General features: G+C 36.9%; 1 protein-coding gene across 5 annotated transcripts in view; it reads right to left on the reverse strand.

Annotated features, from left to right (window-relative positions):
• The window catches only part of zgrf1 (zinc finger, GRF-type containing 1), a 49,358-nt gene that overhangs the window by 15,884 nt on the left and 5,749 nt on the right, over nucleotides 1-27,725 (reverse strand). For all 5 annotated transcript variants that reach the window (XM_031902787.1, XM_031902808.1, XM_031902801.1 and 2 more), the window contains 14 exons: nucleotides 25,166-27,083; nucleotides 19,977-20,128; nucleotides 17,507-17,603; nucleotides 17,038-17,141; nucleotides 16,423-16,534; nucleotides 15,708-16,297; nucleotides 14,842-14,977; nucleotides 13,905-14,089; nucleotides 11,753-11,949; nucleotides 10,871-11,010; nucleotides 10,632-10,778; nucleotides 7,826-7,940; nucleotides 5,930-6,177; nucleotides 5,158-5,317 (listed from right to left, as the gene is read on the reverse strand). In XM_031902787.1, the coding sequence (XP_031758647.1) occupies nucleotides 5,158-5,317; nucleotides 5,930-6,177; nucleotides 7,826-7,940; nucleotides 10,632-10,778; nucleotides 10,871-11,010; nucleotides 11,753-11,949; nucleotides 13,905-14,089; nucleotides 14,842-14,977; nucleotides 15,708-16,297; nucleotides 16,423-16,534; nucleotides 17,038-17,141; nucleotides 17,507-17,603; nucleotides 19,977-20,128; nucleotides 25,166-27,083 (4,301 nt within the window). The remainder of the gene's footprint in view (nucleotides 1-5,157; nucleotides 5,318-5,929; nucleotides 6,178-7,825; nucleotides 7,941-10,631; nucleotides 10,779-10,870; nucleotides 11,011-11,752; nucleotides 11,950-13,904; nucleotides 14,090-14,841; nucleotides 14,978-15,707; nucleotides 16,298-16,422; nucleotides 16,535-17,037; nucleotides 17,142-17,506; nucleotides 17,604-19,976; nucleotides 20,129-25,165; nucleotides 27,084-27,725) is intronic.

The raw sequence follows: 27,725 nt of genomic DNA on the forward strand, positions 1-27,725 counted from the left end.
ATGGCGCTGCCCAGGGCCGGATTTGTAGGACGGGAGCCCCGAGGCATGCGCCGGTCTTTACAATTGTATGCGGAGCAGTGGAGGAGAGGTCCCCATTGCTCCGTATGTGAAAAAAACTTTAATATTTTGGTGCGGCGGGGTGGCATGCCACCCTAGGCCCGGGCCTTTGTGGCCTTTTCACAAATCCGCGCCTGGCGCCGCCATCTTGGAAGTGGGATGCCCACTTCCTTGCCTCTAGCGCACTAGACTGCGCATGGGCAACTGACTGATCCGCAGCAGGGAGAGAGGCAAAATGTACCTATCGCGTCCTTTGAATGAGAGCTGGCAGGATCGCTTCCGTGTATAGCATGTCACCATAGCAACCGGACGCTTTCTATTGGTGTGCGCTCATAGTGGGCGGCTCAGACGGTCTGTGGAAAGGGAAGCGCTCCTGTTTGTGAGCGCTCACAGAAGAGGAACATGCGCATGCGCTGCCTACAGTGCTGGTCTTAGTGTCTGTGCAGGAGTAATGCATTATGGGAATCCTCTTTACCCAGCTCAGTGTTTTTTTTCCTGTTTGGCTTCTGATCATCTGAACGATCAAAATATAGGGAGACTTAGGGCACTATTGAGACAACTGAAGGTATGCCTGCAGCTTGAGATTAACTCTTTAGTAGCCTTTCCTTCTCCTTTAAAATAAGACCCCGTACCTTGCACTTGATGGTACTATATATTTCTAGTAAAACAATCATATTGGGATTTTAAATGTTTTTTATTAGTAGCCTTAAGGCACAAGCATGCCAAAAAAAAAAAAAAGGTTCTAAATATTACAGATAAATAATACAGATTATAGACCCCATAACTGCATTCACCACACTGGTGGATTGTTTTTTTTTGTTTTTTGTTTTTTTTTACAGTTTCTGCAAAGGATTCAATGTTACGCACATTTCAGTGTGCATATTGTATAGAGATGCACCGGATCCACTACTTTAGGATCCGGCCGAACCCTAAATCCTTTGCGAAAATTTGTTTCGAATACCGAACCAAATCCTAATTTGCATATGCAAATCGGGACAAGGAAGGGTGAAAGAGAACCACACAAGCTTCATGGCTAAAAATTTTCAACCTCCGTGTTTATGTGACAAAATGTCACATGATTTTAAGGATTTGGATTCAGTTTGGCCAGAAGAATTTATGGATTAAGTACATCCCCCCCCCAAAAAAAATGATACTGGACTGATTTGTTTTGAAGAAGGCCTGGATTACCAAAAGACCATGTTTTTTCAATTCATTTTTTTTTTTAATCTCCTAGAATATTTTACAGGGAAACTATCAGATGGAACTGGAACACAAACTATTATATTCTGATTTCTTGCAAAGTCTATCTGATAAATGCTTCCTAATGATTCAGCCTCCAGTCAATATATTTGTACATGATCAGAAAAGAAAGAATATGGTTTTGGAGTAGATCAATAACTTTTCATGCATGCAATTTAGCCTGGTGTTAAAGACTGCACTGAAAGAAATGGCACACTTCTGCCTTAAGCAGCATTCAGAAACGAAGTAGCTTATTATAGGGGAGATCACATTGTTATTGCTGTAAATTACCAAAATTAGCCGGTATTTATGGTCTCCCTCAAGTGCTAGGAAGGCCCACAAGCTTGGAATGAGGGAACAGATGCATGGGGCATCTACACTGAGGCCTGCAGGCAATGTACACATATAAAGTGCAGACAAAGGATTAACAGCGACACAGTGCACACAAGCAATTACCCAGCAGACCTATAAATCACACTTATTTCAGAAACATGGCACATATGTTTCCTCCTCTAAGGAATTCACTCATTTGTGTATCAGAGGTCTGCAAAGAGGTGCACTGTGCCTAATCTTGTTACATTTTCAACCATGTCATCGGAAGTGTCCAGTAGAAATGAGACCCTCCAGCACTCAGGGTTAATGTTTGTTTTGGTATCATTACTTCAATATACTCTCTTATGCTGGCTTAGGGACAAAAAAAAGTTCATTATCTTATCTGAGAACATCAGATCCACTTAGCTACACTGTTTCCAAAACGTAGCCTTATCTTTTTAATGTAAATTAATTAGCTTTTGTTTGGCACACATCTTTCTCAACTAAAGCCAGCCTCACCAATTACCAGTAAAATGCATGAGGCATTAATATTGTGTGCCATAGTAAGTGTGCCATCAGTAAGTTATTAAGAAAACAACATATTTTGTGGCGGGGTAGTGACAAAAAAGAGAATTATGGTCCTAGTTTAAAGTAGGTGTTAGATACAGTATAATTCGTCAAAAAATTAATTTCCAGATTCTGGTTTGCTTGCACTCACCAGTAGTCGAACATTTAGTCAGATCTCCCCATAACCCATAAAAATACAGATATCTGAAAAAATGTATTAGCTTCTTGTTATAGTTCCCAGATTTAAAAAGGCAGTGAATGACAGACAATGCAAATGTTACTCTAGATATGAGAATAGGCTTTTGGAAAGCAATTCATCACTGCTCTACAGCCTCTGCCTTCATCCAGTGCTTTGGGCCAGTGCACAGTTTGGGAACCTCTGCTCTTAAAAGTGTCCTTCCATCTGTCAGTCACTGCATCTTTTTTTTTCCCATGTGTTTAAATTTGTATTCGTAATGTCACATGGAGGCATGTTAAGCATAAACTAACATTATACCTTTTATAATTATTTAAACCAAGCAGCAAGCAGGCTCTGGGGCTAATCCATAATCCCAGCTAGTTTAATGTTCTGAAAAGGGCACTTGCTCACTTGCTTGACTAGAATGTTCGGAACCTGTGGTTTTCCGAATAATTTTCATAATTTGGATTGCCATATTTTAAACCTACTTAAAAATCATTTAAACATTAAATAACTCAATAGGATTGTTTTGGCTCAAATAAGGATGAATAATATCTTAGTTAAGATAAAGTACAGGGTACCAAATTATTTGGTGTTTAAATAATTCTTAGCAGATTTCCTACAAGGGATTTTGGGACTGAATTGTGTCATACAAAAAGTATAAGGAAGTCACTGGCAGTCTGGAAACCATAAACATTCCTTACAAGACCACTTTTGGTCTTCACTCACACTTACAATTTTCAGTATCCCAAGTCTATAGAAAATATTTAATTTTATCTTAGAAGAGGAAGCAGGATGGCGAAATACAAATATACATAAAACAAAACTCTATATACCTGCAGAATATCCTACATCAATTTTTACTAAAATATTTCTATATTCAACAATGAAATGCCTAATAATCAACATACTTTTTAAATTGGATAAAAGATCTTCTCATGAGGTTATACTATATGTATTGATGAGAAGGGTAAAACATTTGATGTGAGATCCCAATGCAGAACAGAATCCACTTACTGGCTTAAATGGTGCTATAATTGCTGATTTACAAACAAGATCAGTCCACTCAGATAAGAATGGAAATAATTTCTGTAGCTGCAGGTTCAAATTCGCTCCTAATTAATCATTAAAACCTTCACACCTTATGGGCGTAAGGCTTGTTTAGGTAATTGGATTTGATCTTATCTACAAAGATATGAATGTGTAAATCCACTTAATAAATAATTATTGACACTTTCTTTGAAAGCATAGCCTGGCTTTGCATAAAAAAGAACAATATTTTTTATAAACATATTACTATTAACATTTGTATTTCTCTTACCAATGTCTATGTTTTCATTATAAAGAAACCCATAAAAGGTTACAGATAAACACTGCCCTACATTCACAAAATGTGTATGTTGCTTTTAAGAGCCCTGGGGCTTCTCTGCTTCATAAACATTCGCATAGAGGGGGAAAGCACTGGGTTGTTAAGAAGTTTGAGGAGAAACACAGTAAAAGAAATATCAAAAAAGTCAATTAGGGACTGAACCTAATGATAACAAAAAAAATAACAAACTCACGAGCAAAGCAGAAATCTAAAATAGATTTCATGAATAGGTTTGGCTGTTTGGATTAAACCCCCGTGTTCCCAATGAACTAGGAACCCTTAGCTAATAATAAGGGTAAAAACAGTACATTTTAACTGTCACCCTATGACCCTTTGTTGTAGAATCATACATGCCATCAAAAGGATCCACTCTAAATTTCACCATATCTAACATAATACGTAATAGCACTGTGTAAGCTATAGATGAAGAACTTGAAATTTATTTTCTAGAAGCATCACGGAAATACATTTTTTTTGCCAATAACTGCTAAAAAAATACTCAGACCCTTATCCTCTTCAGAAATTAATTTGTCTCCCAGTCTGTTGTCTGTGTTGCTATTTGCATTATCTAATGCTGGCCATTTAAAGGTAGCTCATTTAGCAACCCAGGTCAACCGATCAGGTCACGAGTTGGGACTGTGTAGAAATGTTAAAAGGGGACCATATCTGTGGCCTGATGCAGTCCTTATCCAGCTGTATTTTCTGAGAAGTGCATTAATAGGAGAAACCAGAAGTAAGTGCAACTGCTTAATAAATAACATTCTGTCATGTGGAAATGTATGCAGCATTTTGCAATTGACACTGCTCCACTATTATAAAATAATTGCTATGGCTTGGGCACATGGAGCATTTGCACCGCTTTTTTCAGCCTTTTTGTTCAGACTGAGAAAAGCACATCTACTTCCTTAGGCAACTTCATGTACCAGCACTGAAAAGTACAACATCTGCTTTGGTGCTGGTACAAGGAGCAGAGGTTGGCCTGAAAAATGTGTAAGCGGGTATTTTCAGGCTGACCTCTGCTCTGCTCCTTGTGTGTGCCTCAGGTGGAAGCTATACTTTTAGGGATGCACCAAATCCACTTTTTTTGGATTCGGCCGAAACCCCGAATCCCAATCTTAATTTGCATATGCAAAGTAGGCTACAGAACGGTTGCCGAATTCGTTGAAACCCTACTTGATACAGATACATGGAGCTATGTAAGGGAACGGATCTACTTCTCTTAGTCTGAAGAAATGCTGAAAGAAGCGGTGCAAACACTCCATGTGCCCAAGACCTAGGTCTTGTTTCTAATAGCGAAGCAGTGTCAATTGCAAAAGTATGCACACGTTTCAACATGCCAAAATGCATGAAAAAAGTGGCGAGAAGCGGAGCAAACTCAGTGTACCCAGGCCCCCAATGTTAGCGCTGGCTAGAAAAGGAACATATAGACACATACCCTAGGAGGACTCTATCAACTGCCACATTGGTGGATGAAGATATGAGAATTTTCCAAGGAGATGCTTCATAACCTTCTGCTGGATTTCCCCTTTCAAACAACTGCACTAGAAACAGAACAACCACAGAGAGCAGATAGCTTTTTCCAGCACCAAAAACACCTGCAAGTGAACACATTTACATCTTTAAAAAGGGTGAATTTGTAACAATTGCTTATAGTTATTATTGAAGTCATTTTTGTGCATTGTTCTAAATAAATATGTCTTAAATTTAAAACATACATCAGAAAAGACAATATGGGAAAAGCAAATGTCTACAATTACTGTTTTGTCACAGATTTTGTTAAAAGTATCTGAAAGTTAAATGGGTTTTGAGATAGGACAGGACAGTTTTGATAAGCTGACCCAAATTGTATCTACAGGAATCAAGAGGAATGTTATATTTTACAAAATTAGATAGTACAGTTACAGAGAGCTGTGTAGAGAAAGATTTATGAAATCTTCAGATTCTTTTTGTATTTTCGACTGTATCATGCACATGTTACTATTTCCCATGCACAACATTCCTATGCAACTTAAGTTTCAGGTGCAGCTTATGTAAATGGCAGCCAGTAAAGGATGAGGGATGGACATATGGAAGCACACAGAGGAGATAAGTGGGAGGATTGAAAGACTACAACACAAGTTGCACTGAGCTAGAGTACAGCACCTTAAAACAAAAACATATTTAAAATAATAAATATAACATAATGAAAGACGATTTAATCCTGTTACCATGAATAACTGTTATTGGTGGAGCCACTGCTTTATAAGATCCTGCAGCAGTAGTCATCATCTGTGCTATCTGCATCAAGGCTGTGGCTTGATCTTCATTCAATCTAAACTGCTCAATCATCTCCTGTGATTTTGCCAGTATAAAACTACAGCTTGGAAGTTCACATCTTTGGGGGATCTTTGCAGTGAGTGATGGTGGCTTGAACTTTCCAGTGTTTGTTTTAGATTCTCCTTCCTGTTCAGATTGCCTGAAAAAGTTAAAAGGTAAAAAACAGATGAAAATCACGTTTCTGCCTAATCAGACAGTTACTGTGTGTATCTCAGGTGCTCTGGTTTTCAATGATACCCACTGAACTATCAAACTCACAGCACCTTGAGTACTCCCACAAACACTGGCTACTGACCAATTGGCTACTGACCATAGCAGAAGCTCATATCAACCAAAGATTTACCCTCATTAATGAAATTGGAATAGGCTAATCAAAGTCAATTTCTGACTAGCTGCCATGAGATACTGTTATGCAGCGAATGTTGCCTAATCTAAGTGAATCAGGATTTGAAAACCATGCTTTAGTAAACTGATCAGGACTATGATAGATATAAAGCAACAGAGAGGTTAACTAAAAAAAAACAGTGGTAAATCAAAGAGTATTCGCCTTTTATTTATTCATTCCTGGAAACTGATTTCACACCCTGATTCTCCAGTGGTAACATGTTAACACTGAACCACTATACCATGATATGTTTTATAGGTTCCCCTTCGATCAGTCTTCGGAAGATATTAATTTTCAAAACATTAATAAAAAAATTCTTAGGTTTAGAGAACCACCAAGAGGCCTACTCTGGTAGTAAATATACCCAAACTTGATTGGATAGTACACTGAAAACAAAACAATCTCTATACAGGTCAAGTCAAGTTTATTGTCATGTACACAGAGTACAATGTACAATGTATAATGAAATCCTAACTTGAATGCCTTTTTCACCAACAAAAAAAACACATAACACCCAATAGCACATCAATGTTTAATAAATCACATAAAAGAAATTAAACAGTAGACAATAGACAATTAAATAGTAAAATAAAACCCTCATAAAGTTTAGAAATAGTTTATTAACACAGAGGATTGTGCAGATTAAAATTTCTTCCTTTCTTTCTACAACTGATATTTGAAGCTTGTATTAAGTATTGTGTTGAATTAAACAGGGATAAAATCCCCACTTGGGAGCAATTAGGGACTTAATTATGCAGGCAGAGTTTATAACACTTATTGGGGTGTCCCCCTGCACCACCCAGCTTGCAGCTCACATTGGACAGCTCTCTCCTGTCCTGATACTCAGAACCAGAACTTTAGATCCATGAACTTGTGATGCCAGACTTCGCTGTTGAACTCTCACCTCTGCACAGAAACACAGCATGTGGTTCCAAGATGGGCACTAGTGTCTTTGCTGCTTAGGGTATCAGTAGCAGTTTCTGCAGCTCTCTTCTAACAGTTTTAGGTTTAAAATTGCCAAACAAGCCAAAAAAAACACTTTGCTGTGCGTTTTTCCTATACAGATCAAGGCTTTATCAGGCATGAATGTTCTCCTGAGAAGATAGTATCAGCTAAATGTATAATTAAATCCATTATGCTTCCCACCCTAAATTCTATGAAGGTGCGATTGGCTTAGCTTGCAGTTGTAGGCCAGTTACATAGTTGTTTTTGTTCAAGGTGAAAAAGACACATGAGAGATCCAATAGAGTTTAAATGAATATCTGTAAAAACACTGAAGGCCCTGTTCAGTTCTGATACAATTTACATTTACAGTTCTACCCATGGTTGAATTGCTTTTTATCAAAATATTAATTCAGTGCATCCCAAAAAACACAGAAATATACAACAAGAAGCAACTTACATTTTCAATAGATGTGGCATGATTGGCAGTGTGGATGGGTTTAGGTGCTCCTGTATATTTCTCAGAGATGTCAGTTCTGTGCTTGCATTACAAACCAACACTGCATGGACAAGTGCTACAGACAAAGACATAGTAACTATTTTTTAAGGGTGCATAAACACTTTTAAACTTGCATTGTTTAAAGAGTAAGGCCCAGAGAACAGAAGGGGATCAACAAGCACTGTTTTGCACATATTTGCAAATAACATTTGCAAAAACATTTTTTTTGTGTAAAGGGCCCATTTAATCTTTGGTAAACCGCATCCCCCAGAGTTAAACCATGCTGAAGAGGCTTGGACTATATAGTTAGCGGCTTTGGAATATATAATTTGCATTTTTCTGCATGACAGTCATATTGTTTAGGACTATGTACATATAATTACCCAAACTGTGCAAGGCAACCCAGTAAATAAATAGACTTTAACGTCACCCTTTCAAGATTATAAAAAGTAAAACCTGTAATAAACCTTTTTCCAGTCACAACAAATGAGCCATCCAGAGCTTTTGGCGAATTAGCATTCATGACCAAATATCATTATCAACTAAATAGAATTGGAGATGTTCTTAATACTTTTTGGCCCATTTTTCAGGGTATATTGCCAAATAATGTACCAGTCAATAAAACTCTAAAAGATGTTAGCGCCATCTTTGGAAGCATAATAGTAGAAATTTTGTAAACATGATAGTTCAGCTTCAAATGTAACTATTGATTCTGTTGGCAATATGAAGACCACACAAGGGAGAATCATTAAAAAAACTGGCAAACTGGATGTACAGATCTAAGTGTCAAAAAGGATATGGCCTTAAAGGGATGGTATAGATGTGGACATTGTCAACAATGAAACTTTATTGTTCCTGGGAGGCTACCAGCTATGTATAAAATTAAACATGAAGCAGTTTTTAAATTGTTCAAGTGAATTTGTGATATATTTATTAGAATATTTTATTCTTTTGGACCAATATGAAAATTTGTGGATGTACACTCTAAATACAGTTGTTCCAGCAGGATTAAATGAACAATATAACATCAACTGTTATCTTAATTAATTAGGTTGTAGAAGGGAAAGTGGGTTGATTTATTATTTATGTGGGTGCTGAACATGATAAATATGCTGATCCAGTGCATTTAGTACTATCCAATAGGCTGACTTAGTGGGCTGATTTTTAATCCATGGAGTTGTTAAATATGATTAATATGCTGCTTCAGTGCTTTTAATATTGTCCATTAAGCTGACTTAGGGGCACATTTACTATTCCACGAATCCGAAATGGGAAAAAATCAGATTGGAAACGAACATTTTGCGACTTTTTCGTCTTTTTTGCGCTTTTTTCGTCGCAGTTGCGACTTTTTCGCGAATTGTTGCAACTTTTTCGTATTGAGCGCTCGTAAACGGCGGGCAAACCTTTCCGACTTTGCATGATTTTGGAAGCCTCCCATGGGACTCAATGGCACTCTGCAGCTCCAACCCGGCACAAGGAAAGTCATGATACTGAAGCTTGAATGAATCCAAAACTTTCGGCGCGACAGTGCGATTTTTTCGCGACGGCGACGAAAAGTTTGCGCCAATTTGCGAAAAAGTCATGACGGCGATGAAATAGTCGCGAAAATTCACGAAAAAGTTGCGACGACGACGAAAACATCGCAAAAATACCGATCATTACGGAAAAACGCATTCGGACGCTTTTCGGACGTTCGTGGATTAGTAAATGTGCCCCTTAGTGTGTATACCAACTTATATCATCTTGTAATGCTGCATTGATATGCGTTGGTATATGGATGTGCTATTAATAGTTGCGATGACTTTAAGTGGGTTGTTTGGTTGTGCTAGTAAGATACCTCTGTGGAGTTGCTGCTAATGAGGAGTGGCTATTTTATTCAATAGCGCCAATTCAAGCGAGTATATAAAGACGCAATTTGTTACGAGCCTTACTTTTGTGAACCCTTGAAAAAACGCGTGTGACATGTAGGTAAGAAGAAGTACTAGTGTACTTACAGAGGAGAAACACTATATTCACTACTTGTAGTTTTCCCCCGTTAGTCAGAACAAGGTGTAGAATTTTAAATGGAGCAACTGGCCAGGTCGTTTATAGTATAAATTAACCATTGTGGTTTTGATGATGTTGTAAGTGGAGGCTTCTTATGATGCACATTTTAAATTCAACTCGTTCATAAAACATGTGTTTTGGATATACTAAAAACCCTCTTTATTTAAAGGAGAAGGAAAGGCATTTTGGCATTTTATTGCCAATCGATTAGCCACAATAGTGCAAGCTAGAACACTATATTTAGCCTGTAGAAAGCTTTACCATACTTGAGTTAACAGCACTATATCTTCCATGCTGCAGCTCTGGCTGCTGGTAGCTCAGATTACAGCAGAGAGGGGAGGGAAAGGACAGAGAAAGGAGGGGGAGAAAGGAGCAAGCTGATCAGACTCTTGATGTGCCCTGGAGGATTTTTCTGAGCATAGGAAGTCTGACACAGAAGATCATGTATAAAGAATAAAAGGAAAGAAATGTGTTATTTATTTTCACTGAGGATTCAGAGCAGCAGTTATGTACGTGTTTATTTACACAGACCTTTCTGATAAAGCTTGCTTAGTAACCTTTCCTTCTCCTTTAACTGATTATTTTATTCTTGATTAATTGTGAGTGCTGTTATTAGGTTTCTATTAAGCCTTTTTCCAGGACAGGCCTAGCAACAAAGAAAGTCTACCTTACTTTTTCATTTTACACAAACCACAAAGTCCATTTCTATGAGGACACTTACTATTTGATGGCCAGTTGGATGGGCTGTATCCTTTCAGAGGCTGAATCTCTATTTCATTGTTAGCAGATGGACCAAAGAAAACACTGAAAGCAACGAAAGTATCCACTGGTTCAAAGTCAATCGTTTTTGAAACAACCCACAAATCATCTTTAGGAAAGACAAAGATCAGTTATAAACATACATACAATAGTAAAAAAAATAAGAGAAAACATGTTCTAACTTGCTTTATTTCAAATTACCTTTGCTGTAAGCTGAAGAGTTTTCCTTTCTGTTCAGTTTCAGGTAAAGTTTGGTTTTAGATTCACCAGCAAAGTCAGAGTTGGCATTAATTATTTTCTTAAACTTACCAAAGCTTTTATTTTGAAATCCAGATACTTTCCTAAAATAGAGAATACTATGGGTAAATGTCATAGTCTTATAAAAATGAATTACTTAAGACTTTCCAGTGCAACAGAACACAAAGGATGACATCCTAATGCAAAATTTTGAGTAACGTAGGTATGGGGAAATGCTGGGGCTCCTTACTATTATTTTCAACCAGGGCAGGGCACGTTTACTAATATAGGCGCTGGCACCTTTCCAATTTTTCACAGCAGCTGATCGAGTTGTTTTAGCTTTAGGCTCAGTATAACAGTTAAATATGCTGTTCATAAAATATCACAACGATTTCATCATCCAAGAAAATGTTTATTATTGAGCAGGAAATTCTGATCACATGCAGCTTAATATGGTCAGCCAGCTTGGTAGTTTCCAAACATCCAAATTAGAAGAAATTGGTCCACAAATGGGTGCAAGTTCAGCAAACATAACAATCAAAGATGATGATAGCACTAGACTAGTGTATACAGTCATGGGGTAGACATACTATCAACCCACCAGCCCATAATCTGGTTGTTTGGCTGACTGTTAAGAGACCAGTTTGGATGTATTAAAGGTTCAGTTTTACCAAAGATCCAGCTGTTCTACAAACTAGTTGAATAGTTGAATTTACCTGTGTTTGTGTCTCTCTAGAAGTACAGTAATGTCCTTCTAGTAGCATCTGTTATATTCTTGAAGTAGGAAAATGCATTATACATTACTGTATCTAACATGCATTACCCTCAAAGTGCTTTGCTGCATACCTAACCATTAGATGGCTCTCCTCGTAAAGGGCTACTTTGTGACTTCTCACAAAACTGGCAACACTTTTCATATCACCCATTACAACCTTGGGTTGCGCATGTCCTTGTACAGGGCTTGAACACTGAGTTTCGTTCAACCATTTAAAGAATTTACACTGGTCACTTTTGGGAGCATCACAAGTGTAAAAGAAACGACCCTAAAAAAGATAGAAAGCACATATAAAACACAAGTAAGAGCAAGTAAAACGGATCAAATGCAGGAGTTGCGTTGGGGTACAGGCATTAAAAGGATCGACTTTGCATTTATTTGGATACTGAGTATCAAAATATGTGTAAAAAACACACACAGGTCCCTGCAATTCCAAAGCCCAGGAAACGTGCTATATTATAATATTCATATGGTGCCTTTCACTGCTTTGTATTTATGTGTTCCACTTTACTGTGTGTTTGAATAAGCATTTATTGCAAATTGCAGTCTCAGTTAAACTGCAGGTAGTATGTACTCCTTCTGACTCAATATAGCATGATAGCATATTCTTAAAGGAGCAGTTTATTTTTACAAAACGTATTTTCAAAAAGTATACATAATTACATTTTGGGGCTGATTTACTAAGACACGAATTCGAATCCGAATTGGAAAAATTCCGATTGGAAAACGAACATTTTGCGACTTTTTCGTATTTTTTGCGTTTTTTTTCGGCGCCTTTACGACTTTTCGGAAATTATCGCAACTTTTTTGTTACCAATACGATTTGCGCGAAAAAACGCGAGTTTTTCGTAGCCATTCCGAAAGTTGCGCAGTTGTAGATTTTAGTATCACAATAGCCTTGGATATTATGCTTGTTCAAGAAATCATCCAGGCCCCTCTTAAAGGCATTAACAGAATCTGCCATCAGAAAATCACTAGGAAGGGCATTCCACAACCTCACCGTAAAAAAAACCTACTCTACTTGAGGCTGAAGTTTATCAGAGCAGAGGTCACATGGCCGTGGCACTCTGGGAAATGAAGAAAATGACTAGCCCCTGTTTGAAAAACAGATTTCAATGCAGGATTCTGCTGGAGAAGCTCTTTTAAGTAATGCATTTTGAAAATTTCCCATAACAGGACTGGAGCCCAAAACTGAACTGCATACTCAAGGACTTTACAAGAAACCTATAAAAGGCAAAATTATTTTTCCATCCCTTGAGTCAATGCCAGCATTTAATTTACTTTAGTAGTCACTGAATGACAACTTAGACGACTTGTTATTCTTGTTGTCCTTCATGGAAGTTATAGTTTTGCACAATTTAGTATTGTAAGCAAAAATAGAAACAGTACTTTGTATGCCCACCTCCAGGTAATTAATAAACAAGTTAAAAAGCAAAGGACCAAGGACTGACCTCTGTGGTACTCCATTAACAACATCTATCTATCCTTTAGCCAGTTCTCTATCTAATTACAAATATTATGTCCCAGGACAATATTCCTCAATTTTATCATTAGCAACTATACTATTAGCAATTTTATCATGAGCAACTATCACAACTAATACATTAGTTGGATTTCTCTGATGCTGCTGATGGAACAACCAATGTATCAATTTTTAATGGTTTAGAACAGTGATCCCCATCCAGTGGCTCAGGAGCAACATGTTGTTCACCAACCCCTTGGATGTTGCTCTCAGTGCCCCCAAACCAGGTAGTTATGTTTGAATTCCTGACTTGATGGCAAGTTTTTGTTGAATAACACAATGTTTACTACCAAATAAAGCTTCCTGTAAGCTGATAGTGTGCATAGAGGATACATAATAGCCAATCTTACCTTACTCTTATTTGGCACCTTCATGTTGCTCTCCCAGTCTTTTTACATTTGACTGTGGCTCACGAGTAAGAAAGGTTGGGGACCCCAGGTTTAGAAGGTCAGTGGGATAGCTTACAGAACTTATATAAGGTAAAACTAATTCAAACCTAGATTTCAGATAAACAGTAAAAAAATAGAAAAAATGCAACTGAACAACTTCACTATTTAAAAATAAATAACTACTTTACAAAAAAAATTATTTTAACTTGAGCGGGAGAACTCTGCAGCAGAACATGGAACTTCATACAAAGAGACTGCTAAGCCTTAATCTTGCATATATTCTAATTAGGTTCAAAAGATTATAAATATTACCTTGTTTGGACCCTCTTTTTTCACCATAACTAGTTTTGCTGGTTGTTGGTGCAGGCACAGGGGAGTAACATTGTGTTTACCCATCTCTCCTGCTGCTCTGGATGATGTGTAGAAAGACATATCAACTTTGGAGAGAGCTTTGTAGAGCCGTTGTGATAGTTCAAACATCATTATGTTCAAATGTTCTGTATGTAATTACAAAAGAGAGACTGGTTAGTTGTTTACTTGTGTTCTGGCATGATACAGATACTAGCCCTGCTTAATAAGGGTTACAGAATATAAACAAAGGGAAGTCAGCATTGAATATAGAGGCTTGAAAAGAAGACACTTTTTACTAAGGAACTGATGTCCAAGGTGGTAACTAAAGTTTGGAGATGGATTTTTAAATGGAACACAGAAAAGTAGGTAGAAGTTTACTTATGGATTAAAAACCTTGGTAAGGTTTACTGTTATGTGGAAAATATTTTCAAAGAAGACAGATATATATATATATATATATATATAGACAGAATGCACTGAACAGGCATAGTGGGTATGGCCCATTCCCATCAGTTACAATCGAAAAGAAGAACATTGGTTAGATAACTAACACTGCATTTAAACTGAAAATTCATTCAAAAATATGCAAGAGGTTCAAAAAATGTAAAATGTTATTTAAAAACACATGCAAAAAATGTGTACTTTGCAATCATAAAGACAAATTCACCTGCTTATTTCTTTTAGAAAGGGATAATGTTTTATTAGCACAAATAACACAAATATTTGCAATAATATTCTCTATAACACTCAACATAATTAAGATTTACAAGCAGTATATCTTGGATGTATTACTATGCTAGGATATTGTTCTTCTGTTGTTCTGGATCAACATAAAATATGTAGGATTCAGTTTTACATACAGATAAAGTAATATAACTCTTCAGTTGCAACATTATACCTGTGAGTGCTGCAGTGAAGACATGTTTGTAATGTGTCACCGATTGGTACAGAATAGGTATGGAAATTTCTCTTTTGGGAATGCTCACAGTAGACTGTACAGTTTCCCTACTAGGAAAATGTAGCTCACAGGAAATCTAGAGAAGAAAGGTTTATATGAACACTTAAAACACACAAGCTGAAAATATTAATAAATAGCTACTATAAAGTAAATACCTTTTATAAAAACAAATTCGGAATTAGGGCAGTTATCTGTTACTAAATAAATACATACTTACGGAGCAAAGTAATAAAAGGAACAAAGTTTGCCCAGGTAAATGCTACCTGTTTTAAAAGCCTACTGCTGTTCAGAAATACTAAAGCAAGTAAGTAGTGGTTTGCAAGTTCTGGAGCAGTGGTCTTCCTGTCATGTCTTTCTTGGGCAGTTTGTGTTTCCATAATGCTATATGGGATGTGGTAATATGAGCATTTAGAATTTTGCCAATTTCTGCCTGAGAAAAGCAGTAGTCAAAATGCCCCATGTTCCTTAGCCTTAACGATTCTCAAGTTTTAGTAACTTGTTTCCAAAACAAGTATACTGTAATTAACAATATGCATCATTTTTTTATTTTTGTTGATAGTGTTTCATTATAGATGCATTGTTAACTTGATATGAGTGATATGTTGTTATGTGATTTGTAGTTTCTAAAGTATTCGAAAGTAAAGCCAAATATATGCTGTTCATCCCCATAATTAGCTAAAAAGAAAAGAAAGGGATAATAGTTCAAATAAACTAAACAATCAGAATCTTGTTGTAGAGTGTCTGGGAAATAAATGAATTTCACATACTTTTCAGTGGAGGTGCTTTGAATACCAGTCATTACACACCTTTACATTGCCTGATGAATCGGAAAGGAAACTTGTTTTGCCTTTATTAAGCTGTGCAATACTAATAGTAGGGTGGCGTTTGGTGTGAAGCCCATGCTGCACAAGACCACTATTCTTTTTACTCAGGGTGTCCTTTAACAAAGTCAGACAAATAGATTCCACAGAGGCCTTATCATCCACTTTGTCTGCCATATATGGTTCTTTTCCAAACAAAGACTTTGCAAAAAACTCCTCATTTGCTTTCATATCTTCTACATTTTCATTTGTTCTGCTGCAAAGAGATTTGTTTTGATATTTTGTCCATTTGCTTTGTCTTTTTGGTGAATTTCTATCCTCTGTTGGTTTCAGGAAACCTGTGCCCTCTTCAATGTTCTCAACAAAAGCATTATGTACAGGGACATCTATCAAGTTCTTGGTTGTATATATATTGGGAGATGGGCTACAATTTGTGTCCAAAAAGCATTTTTTGTATTCATACCCTGCTGGTACTGGCCTGGTAGAGTCTGCAAGGTCTGGTGTTGTTACGACTGGCAATAGTCTCTGAAGCTTTGACCCAACTTGGGAAATTGTGCTGTTTGTACAACTGATGTCTAATGCACATAAATAAAATAGAAAAAAATAAACAGCCACCAGAAGTATCTGCATTAATGTGTATTTTCTATCCTAAAATTCCTTAGGGAATTTTGGTCTTTATAACATGGAAACAGTATCTTACCTTGGGTGGCATTTTGTGTGTCCTTTAATTCTTTTAACTGCATAATTGTATTTTCATGCCATGAAAATGGCCGATCTATATCTGGCTTTTCTTGTACTATTGTAAGGTCTGGCTAAAATATGTTAACAAAAAGATGGGTTACATTAGGCTCACAGAGGGAGATTAGCAGCTTCATTTTTTTCTCGAGGGAAATTATACCAGCAGCTACTAATATCCCTCATATAAACTACTGAAGAATTACTGATCGGTTCTTGAATGGGATTTTCTCTTTACTATATTTTTTTGGATATATATTTCACTGAATATGCCCTTTTGATATAGCTAGCTCCAGTGCTTGAAATTAGCAGAGTAGTTGGCAGCTGCATTGTCATTGCTGACATCAACTAAAGAAATGCATAAGTCTCTAAATGTACACTGCAGTGAACCCCTATGTCTGCACCAAGCTGGCATGAGGTACCCATGACATTGGTCAGGAAATGTGCCAATGCTGCAAGCTAGCTTCATCAGAAAGGGCCAAGCTGTGTGAACTAGTATGGTTATCCTTATTACAGGGTTTCAAAGATATACTTTTTCTTTTAAAAGAATGTAAATTATATAGCACAAAATATAAAAAACCTTGATTGTTTCTCTGGATGGCCACTGTGAAAGGTCCCAATCACAATCTGATTGCTGAGTGCCTCCATCCCACTGAGGCAGAGCAAATGCTTTAAATGGGACAGCTGGAAATAAGACAAAATGAACATAAAATGCTAAAATTAACAAATAGTTTTCATAAGATAAAGACTTTGCAGTTAGCCTGCATTTTTATTATAGATGAAACATTACATGCAACAGCAATAAATACAATATTTTATATATAATATTTACTGCACGTAAAGGATCAGTCATTATTCAGTTGTATGTTAATTAAAATAAACATTTACTTGAGATTAAGATTTTTGAAAACAGTGTCCTGATGTTTCTTTATACAAATAACATATGACATTATAATGATAACTTTAGCTCCCAATGTACCCGTGACTATTTTAAACACAAAAAAATCCTCTCTCAATTAAAAAAAAAAGTCTGGCCTTCTTATAATTACCATTATTACAATGGGTTCCTTGAGGTACATGCACTGTACCAGGCTTGGCTGGAAAATCCTCAACAAACAATTCTTCCTCTAAAGATTTAGCAGATAGCTGTAAATGTAATTTATGATAATTATGGTGTGCTTACTTTCAGATAAAACAATGAAAATTAATGTATTAAACTGTGATATAGCACAGCTATAAATCAATATGTAAAGTGTTAAATTAGCATTCTCAAAATTAAGAATGATAATCTCTAAATCTGTTTTGCATAATAAACATTTGGCAAGTAGTTGTAACTATTGATCCTATTTCATATGGCAGCACTGGACACACCACCACCATCTTTGTAAGCAATCTTTGCGTATTTCCTAAGTGTAAAATTAGTTATTGCGCATGTGGAAAAAATCCTTTTCCTTGACCCCAACCACACATTATCCACTAATATCATTGATTTAGGTTTGAAATGGCCCATTGCAATGTGCTATGCTTGGCTTCAATGCTGCCTTCGTAAAGCTGTTAGTGTATATGCTGAGAAGGAACCTCCACTCCAAGCTTCTCCACATTTACTGGATGCTTCAGTTCCGATTGGTTGGGAGGTGTGGTGCTTGGTGTCACTCTTAAAAGAAGGCAAGACTATGAGGCTTAGGTCGTGAATAGTACTCTATCTGGTGAAAATGGCAGCCAACAGAGAAGAAAGAGTGAGTTCTCTTACATGACTATGAAGATGTCTTTACATTGTACACGGATTCAATGTCCTTATAAAAAAAGCAAGGCTTCATGTAAGATTAAACTAGTAAGGCAGGTTTAATAATGCAACACCAAATCAGCATTGACAAAAGGTTAGCTACACTCAGCTCTTTAGCATTTTCACCTATTCAACATTTCTAGATGAAATGTTGAGTTGTAGTGTCCCACACACCCAGTCAAATAACAGTTCTTACAACTGTGTTGACCCAAAAAAGAGATGTGATGGATAACAATTGTATTGAACAGAAGTGAAATGCAAGCCTGCATGCAAGTAGTAGAGCACTAAAGGGCAGAAAATCAAGCCCCTAAGTGCTCATTCAATAAGCACTTACATCTGGGGTCTTGCTGCGTTTAGCACTGTGCAAGAGCTAATTAAAATATAATGTTAATGTACCACACCCCAGCTAAACAACATAGATTTTCCCTAATCATTCTCCAGTGTGTTGGAGAGAATGTGGCAGTATTGCTACCTTACCCCATATATTTTGGCATGTGCGTTTATTCAACCACTACATGATGATGTTGTGGCCCTCCAAAACAGACTGTTAAATAGGTCAAAACAAAAAGACAGCTAGGCAAACTCAAAAAATTCTACTTAGCAAAATTTTTACATCTACAAGCAATAAAAGCAAAACGGAAGTCCATGCTGCTACCTTTATTATTATAAATAGGCAGGTGAACAGTAATAGAGTTTTTGATGCTGGTATTGCCACATTACAGAATAAATATTCTAAATATGTGGTCTGTTTGGGAGCTGCAGCCTCAAGATCCTGGTCTGCCTGTTCCTTAATCTATAGAATTCTTGAGAACAAAATCTTTCTAAACTAAACGAATGCTCATCCTGTGATGCTTTACTACACCAGTATCTTACTTACTTTATAACTGTCTATTATCTAGTAGCTCATTACTGTTTGACTCATGTCAATGAGTTATTACATTATCATTATGTTATTATTGTTTGACTCATGTCTAGTAGCTTATTACTGTTTGACCATTACTATCTGTACTATAAGATTCTAACAATATCCTTTATATTTTCTGTCAATGCAGAGGAAGCTTTAGAACTAATCATGTAAAACATAATTGACAAAATAAAGATTAGTTGAGTGCAAAATGTGGCAGAATACAGCTGTCTAAATCATTTAATACGTGCTTTTTTAATAAACAAATGGCAGTTTCGGCATGTACTTGTTTCATTATCATCACCTTGATACATACTGTTACCCCTGAACTATTACTATTCTCTTGTTTTTATCAGGATGTGTAATCTTTCAGCTGAGGAAAGAATACCCACAGCCAAGCAGGGATAATTGTGATATACAGGTATGGTATCCCTTATCCAGAAAGCATCAAATTACAAGGTGGTCTCCCATAAACCATTAAAAAAATAATTATAGTTTGGTTTTTTTTAAGTATTCCTTTTTTCTCTGTAATAATAAAACTATGTTGTACTTGATGGTAATTAAGCTGCTTGAATCCATATTGGTGGCAAAACTATCCTACTGGGTTTATTTAATGCTTACATCATTTTAAGCAGACATATTTTAGAAGGTAATCCAAATTACATAAATATCCTATACAAAGAGATCCTATATCCATACTTACACCCAGGAAAGTAGTAATACTAGCTCAAGAAAAAGGAAGATTACTGGAAATGTAAGTAGACAAGGGGAAATATTCCTTTATCAGAAGTCATAAGGCATAATATAACCTCTACAGAACAAAAATATTTACCAGCTTAGGTGGGACAGGTTCAGGACACTGGAAACGGGGAGTATTGTCAGACTTAAACTCTTGTGAAAATATGAATTCTGCAGTGGGAAAAGGTTTAGCTTGGTCAAGGTCACACTGGAAAAAATCATCATGCATAGTCTTGTGATGATCTTCTAGAATAAAAATAAGATGGTTATATTTCCTGTAATAGCTGCCACCCTCTACTATAAAAATGCTTTTAAGCAAGAAAAATATTAAACATATTTGTGCACTGTAATATTTAGTATACATGAAAAGAAGTAATAGTCTATACTAACTGTAAAAAAACAAGCTTCCAACCTTTTGGTTTGGTCCCTATAGGTGGGCAGGCCTAAAGGGCAACTAGGGTGTGATTCGAGGGGTCATTTATGTTTCAAGGACACTAATGGACGCAAAAGTGTTCTTGGGAATGCACTTGCAGTGCATAAAATCTGTTCAAAAGGCAGGCAGTAAGTACAGGGCCCTGTTGCTGCCTGCATCTCATGCCGCTCCCTAAATTGTGCACATGAATGTCCAAGATAGGGGATAGGCAGGGAGTGGGAGAGGGGACGACTACGTGCCTTTACCCCCCCCCCCCCTATGAATATAGCACTGAAATACATAGCATTATATTTTTTGGGAGCCACAGGTCTTTGTGGCTCTGGAATGAACAAAAATGGAACAAAGAGACCTGTGGCACTTCACAGCAAAGGAAGGATGTGCTTATTCTTTGCACTATGCAGACTGGCTGGTGGTCATAAATGAAACCCTTGGTGTCAATGCTTATTTTCTGTACTGGACATACTTTGGATAACAGTGGGGGTAACTGTAAAAATAACCTTTTCATTCATGTTTAAACAATTTCAAAAAGTAAGAAGTTCCTAAACAAATGTTAGAAAAGGGGATTTGAACCCAAAAGCTGTAAAATGTCTATCACCTTTATGAAGAACCTGTTTGCAGCGGGGGCAGTCTACATGCCCCAAATACAGCCCTGCCTGGCAGCTGAAAAATTCCTCCTTTGGACTATTTGCCAAAAAATTCTATTTACTTCTTTATTTCACGTAATCATTTTATTAAGTGTTGCCCATGATTACATCAAATTGTAAGGGTATTAGACTATTCGTTCTTCTACTATCTACTTTATATTCCTAGTGCAGACTATATGGTATATTTATCAAACAGCAAAAAAGTTAATTTACCACTGTCCACTGGCTCCCTATTAATTTGTATAGGATTTTAAGGGACATTTTTATGAAAGGGTGACCATAAAACTCAATCTCTTTGTCAATGGGTCTAAAATTTGAGATGCAGTAAGAAAATACTTTAACTATTTATTCAATGGAGAGAAATAATATTTATTTATGCAGATATCCAATACAGGGCATGTTAAAGGAACATATTAAATTACTATAATCATCTCAAAAATGATTCTTCATGAAAAAGTGTCTTGTCTGCTTGACTGTACACCTTAAATGATTTCCACTGACTGCAAAAGTCAGGTGTGATTATTGAGATTTCATAGTTACATAGTTACATAGGGTTGAAAAAAGACCATTGTCCATCAAGTTCAACCCATCCGAGTAAACCCAGCACACAACCTATACTAACCAATCTATACACTCACATACATAAACTATATATATATTCCACAGCCTCACTGCCCTCACCGTGAAAAACCACCTACGCTGCTTCAAATGGAAGCTCTGTTCCTCTAATCTATAGGGGTGACCTCTGGTGCGCTGATTGCTTTTATGGGAAAAAAGAACATCCCCCAACTGCCTATAATCCCCTCTAATGTACTTGTACAGAGTAATCATGTCCCCTCGCAAGCGCCTCTTTTCCAGAGAAAACAACCCCAACCTCGACAGTCTAACCTCATAGCTTAAATCTTCCATCCCCTTTACCAGTTTAGTTGCACGTCTCTGCACTCTCTCCAGCTCATTAATATCCTTCTTAAGGACTGGAGCCCAAAACTGCACTGCATACTCAAGGTGAGGCCTTACCAGGGACCTATAAAGAGGCAAAAATATGTTCTCATCCCTTGAGTCAATGCCCTTTTTTATACAAGACAGCACTTTATTTGCTGTAGTAGCCACAGAATGACATTGCCTGGAATTGGACAACTTGTGATCTACAAAAACCCCTACATCCTTCTCCATTAAGGATACCCCCAACACACTCCCATTCAGTAGATAGTTTGCGTTTATATTATTTCTACCAAAGTGCATAACGTTGCACTTGTCAACATTGAACCTCATTTTCCAGTTTGCTGCCCAGTTTTCCAATTTTGTCAAATCGCTCTGCAAAGCAGCAGCATCCTGCATGGAACTTATAGTTTTGCACAATTTAGTGTCATCAGCAAAAATAGAAACAGTACTCTCTATGCCCACCTCCAGGTCATTAATAAACAAGTTAAAAAGCAAAGGACCAAGGACTGACCCCTGCGGTACTCCACTAACCACACTGGCCCAATTAGAAAATGTTCCATTTACCACCACTCTTTGTACTCTCAGTTGAAGCCTATCCAACCTGACCAGACCAAAGTTGTAGCAAGCAATCAGATGCAATCAAATTGAATTTGTCACTATGCAGTAGGACTTATGCCTCTTTGTAACATATTAGCTAAAGTTTGTTTGTATTAATATGGCCTTCCCCAATATCCTGCTGGAGGTTTCAGTCACTTATCTCAGTCTGGCAGTAGTTGCCCCAGCATCGTCTAACAATGTTTTTTATTCTTTAACTTGCAATGTTCAAAGCAATGCTCCCCACCTTACACATAAAGCTTCATATCTAAGCATTTTAAAACTCACATAAGACTTAGGAAGGGGAATGCTGATTGTTAAACCCCAGTTACACAACTAATGGATTGTAGCCCCCTGGCAACATATACGGCAGTAACAGGTGAAAAAGTTTAATTTTGCAATGTTTCTCATAGAAAGTTAAATACCACATTACGATGGAATAAAGACCCTGGACTTCATATCCCATCTCACGAGTTTATTTATTTTTTTTAATTCTCACAATACAGCACTTTTGGGAAAGATATATACATAGCTTATCTGCACATATTATAACATTTGTGCAAGTTAGTCGTCACATATTCAAGTGTGTTCTCCCGCATTGATCTATTTCTTGTTAGAGTTCATTTTGAGCAATCCCCGGCAATAAAACCTTCCCTGTACCAAAGCTAAAGTTTTTGGGATGGGGCGGCAGGGTTTCTGTGCTAGTTCAAATATAATTTCAACTTTTAACTTTGAGCAGCAGGATTAAACATTTCTTCCCTAGTGCCAACCCATAAGTTACAGAACATGCCTACACTCAATGTATATTCACACACGAAATACTCATACACATTGACTAATCAAATATTTGGGAAGTGAATAAACACTCCTGAACCCAGCGCTTCTTGGTACAAGGTCCGTTTGTGTAAATCTTCTAGTGGGAAATCAATGTGGATCACGTGCTGCTTCCTCCTGATATCAGCTCCCCTTTAGATGAGCCTCAAAATATGTATGCAGTAGTGTTGATGGAAGCGCATAAAAGTGGAACAAAACAAAAATATATATAGTGCAGATCAATAGAGTAAAAGAATCAAAAAACTGAAAACAAATTAGAGCGCGAGTGCTTAATCAATCACCAATGCTAGATGAAGTGACCCCAACTCTGTATATATTATAATGATGTTATAACTGCTCACCAGAACATCTTAAAAAAGAACATGTAGATCAATCCCAGCCGGGCATTGATTGAAGAGGGATCCAATTTCACAATGTATATAGGATAGAAGATGAGGCAGATATAGTGTAAAATAGTTTAATATAAAATAAAATCCTGCTCAATACAGGCTACTTACAATGTAGTAGTAATATAAAATCAACGAACAAATGAAGAGTCAGTGATAGCTAAACGCGTTTCGCGTGCTCTCTGCACGCTTCCTCAGGAGCAAAATAGAAAGTGAAAGTGAAAGGCTTTCTATTTTGCTCCTGAGGAAGAGTGCAGAGAGCACGCGAAACGCGTTGAGCTATCACTGACTCTTCATTTGTTCGTTGATTTTATATTACTACTACATTGTAAGTAGCCTGTATTGAGCAGGATTTTATTTTATATTAAACTATTTTACACTATATCTGCCTCATCTTCTATCCTATATACATTGTGAAATTGGATCCCTCTTCAATCAATGCCCGGCTGGGATTGATCTACATGTTCCTTTTTAAGATGTTCTGGTGAGCAGTTATAACACCATTATAATATATACAGAGTTGGGGTCACTTCATCTAGCATTGGTGATTGATTAAGCACTCACGCTCTAATTTGTTTTCAGTTTTTTGATTCTTTTACTCTATTGATCTGCACTATATATATTTTTGTTTTGTTCCACTTTTATGCGCTTCCATCAACACTACTGCATACACATTGACTAATCAGACTCCATATACACAATTCCTACACTCACACCCACTTTGCTATTTAAAAATGTTTGCATACAGCCAAGCATTGTGTATATAAAAAAACAAAAAGTATCAGGGCCACAAAGCTAGTGGGCAGTGGACAAAAGTCCTTGGTCAGTATTGGGTGCAACATGTTTAAGTGCCTGCACTTAATGATGATAGCACCAAATAAATACAGTGGCATACTTATAAGTATTGACTTCTGAAAAAAGTGTTTATTTAGCCGATATACATACATGGAAATGTTTCAGGGCCCACTGGACCCTTTGTCAAGAAGGGAAAAGTTTGATGATGGTGATATTTTGGTGTGCTTCTACCTGCTTCGTACAGTCACAAATTAACCTAGTAGCTGTGCTGCTTGTACTGCACCCCTTAAGCACACCAACAGCTGTACATATACACAGGGCTATTTTAAAGATAAAGGCTAATTAAAATAAACCCTGCAGAGGTTTAAAGGAAACATTAGGATAATAATGCTGTATTCCAAACAAAAAAATATTGGTTACTTGTAACTAAAACACATATAATAACAGTTTATTAAAAAAGGAAAAACAACAGTTTTGTTACACCTCCCAAGTTCCGGCTAAGCAAATATTTAGAACGGTTGCTAGCATCTAAAGGTGCAAGGATAATAAGAAAAAACATCCAGGGTGTGTAGCGTTTTGCTTCAACATTACTATTCTTACTTCAAAAGCCTGTTGGATTTTTGGGGTATAAAAAAAAGAAAATTGAGATTCTGACCTTCTACTTCTCCACTCAGCTTATCTGTGTGTCCTGAACACTCATCTTCTCGAGTTGTTGATTCTGAATCATCATTTAAAATGTCTAGGCTCTCTATTGCATTACTATGTTTTGTCAGTCCTTTCAGAACAGAGATGCTGTTTTCTGTTTTAATATTTTCAGTGGAATCAAAGGTACTTTGGTTACATAAAATCCCTTCATTTGAACTTTGAATATGATTTTCCAAAAGTGGCATTTTAGATTGTGACTTGTTTATGGGAAGCACTAATATACAATTATGTGTGCTTCTTTGTGACTCTTGTGAAAGCTTTGAGGCCTCCTTTACTACTGTAGAGTTTTCCAAAAGGCTGCCTTTAGGCTGTACAATATTTCCCATTGATATATGCGCAGTGTTTTCTGTGGTGTCCTTTTTGTCATGGGAAAGTTCAGTTTTAATGTCAAACATACGACCCAAATCAGATGTTCCAGGGAAGTTTTGCAGCTTTTCCTTGTGTTCCTCTTTTATTGCACAGTTCTCATGTTTAACAGTGTCAGATAGCACTTGTAACTTGCTGTCATATTCCACTAAACCATAATTTTTAGTTCTTGAGATATTAGAACCAGATGACATGTCAGTTATATCTCTGGATTCCATAATTTCATTCCCTGCATGTTTTTCATTCTGGCAATGCAAAGGCACATTGTCCTTTCGATCTTTAGTGGGTATTATTTCACCAAGTGGGCCATGTTCTGCTTCTTTTATATTAGGGCAAACTATTTGTGAATCCTCATCATCTGAGACTATGCAATCAAAACTGTCCAACAAGTTGAATGTGATTTCTGTCATTGCTGGGTCACTGGTTTCATCTTCAGAAGAACATATAGCTGTATCAGATATCTTCAGAGATGGGGAAGCAACAGGTTTCTCTGATATGGGTGTCTCATTATCTCTACATCCTTGAAGACTGTATTCAGAGGAAAAGGAGATATCCCCAAATGGTTGAGTAGCATTTGAGCAATTATCTGTATTCAAGTCTTCTTGTCCTACATAACTTTTACAATTACTTGTTTCTGTTTTCCACTGCAAATGTAATACACTGGTCTGTGGAGTGTGGAATTTGGTTGCTTCAGCTAACTGAGGTGGTAAGCAATTTTCAGACTGTGCTGATAATTGTGGACTCAGTGGTTTGCCCTGAATGTTCTTTCTTGAACTAGTTTTCTGAGTCAAGTCTAAGGAACTTGAAAAGCATTGCACCTTATATGGGTCATCTTGTTCAACAGATTTATCCTTGTCACTATTAACAGTATCTTCAGAATCAGAGGGTGGTGAATGCTCCAAATATGCATCCCACCGACTCTTTTTAAGATTAGGTTCAACAGGTATGTCTTGTGGATATTTAGATTTCTGTCCAACAACTACAAAACAGTTTTCTTTTCCAGGCATAATTGTATCCTTCGTATTTAACACATCGCTATGCCCAGAACCAGAAAGTTCATCATAGTGCTCATTAGATTTAGATAATGCTGCACTGGTTTGCTGGGGAGGTTGAGACTTTAACAGTGCCAAAATTTGTGATCTGCTTCTAAACTTTTGTGTGACACTATTCACTTCCACATTGGCGGCTGTAGAAGAGGACTTGTCAACCTTTTCACTTTCAGTCATCCACAAATCATTAGATGAATATGAGCATGAAAAAGAAGAAGTCAATGGTAAAGTCTGATTTCTTCCATCAGGATTGTTTTTCCAGCAGGCAAGAGAACCACAATCAGGTGGCAGAATGGCATCTGAATTCTTTAAGCAAGGAGTAGCAAACAGTGGAGATGCAGAGTACAACTGTGAAGGCAAAGAGGAACAACCTTGGGCGAGCACTGGAGATTGGGTTTCACCCTCTACCCCCAGAGACGGCTTCTTGGAAATTTCACGTGGACCTTGAAAACCCTGAAAAAAAGACGATAAATGAATAAAGAATATAAGGCAAAAAACCCACAGTGTGTATGTATGTATGTATATATATATATATATATATATATATATATATATATATATATTATATATACACATATAAAATAATGATAGAGATTACTTATTTTGGTATCCCTGGTGACAGGCTTTGTCCCTTTATTTTTTTTCAGCCTCTCCTTTTATTATTTTGTCTTTGGTATTTTGTTTTAAATGGTATTTAAAAAAACAGGACCAGCCTATTGGCAGTGACCATAGCTCTATCTGCAAGGAGTTCTCCCCATGTCTATGTAGCTACTAATAAAACTAACCCTTGTGTGTGTCATAATGCGCAGACCTAATACTCCAGCCCCCACTGAGGCAAGGGCTTATGTGAATTATCTTTGTCCTGCATAACATGCTGATGTTGTATAAAGAATAACACCTAAAGACATTTATTTACTTATGGATATATCCTTAGGGCGAAGACACATGCAGCGATTAGTTGTCGCAACTTTTTAAAAAGTTGTGGCAACTAATCTTTGCAGCGAAAACTGTAACCTTTGCGGGGTAAGACGCCACAACCGACTTTTTAAAAAGTTGGGCCGACTAATCGTCCCATGTTTTTTTGCCCTTACACTC

This window comes from Xenopus tropicalis, chromosome 1, assembly GCF_000004195.4.
Source record: "Xenopus tropicalis strain Nigerian chromosome 1, UCB_Xtro_10.0, whole genome shotgun sequence".
NCBI classification, from domain to species: Eukaryota; Metazoa; Chordata; class Amphibia; order Anura; family Pipidae; genus Xenopus; species Xenopus tropicalis.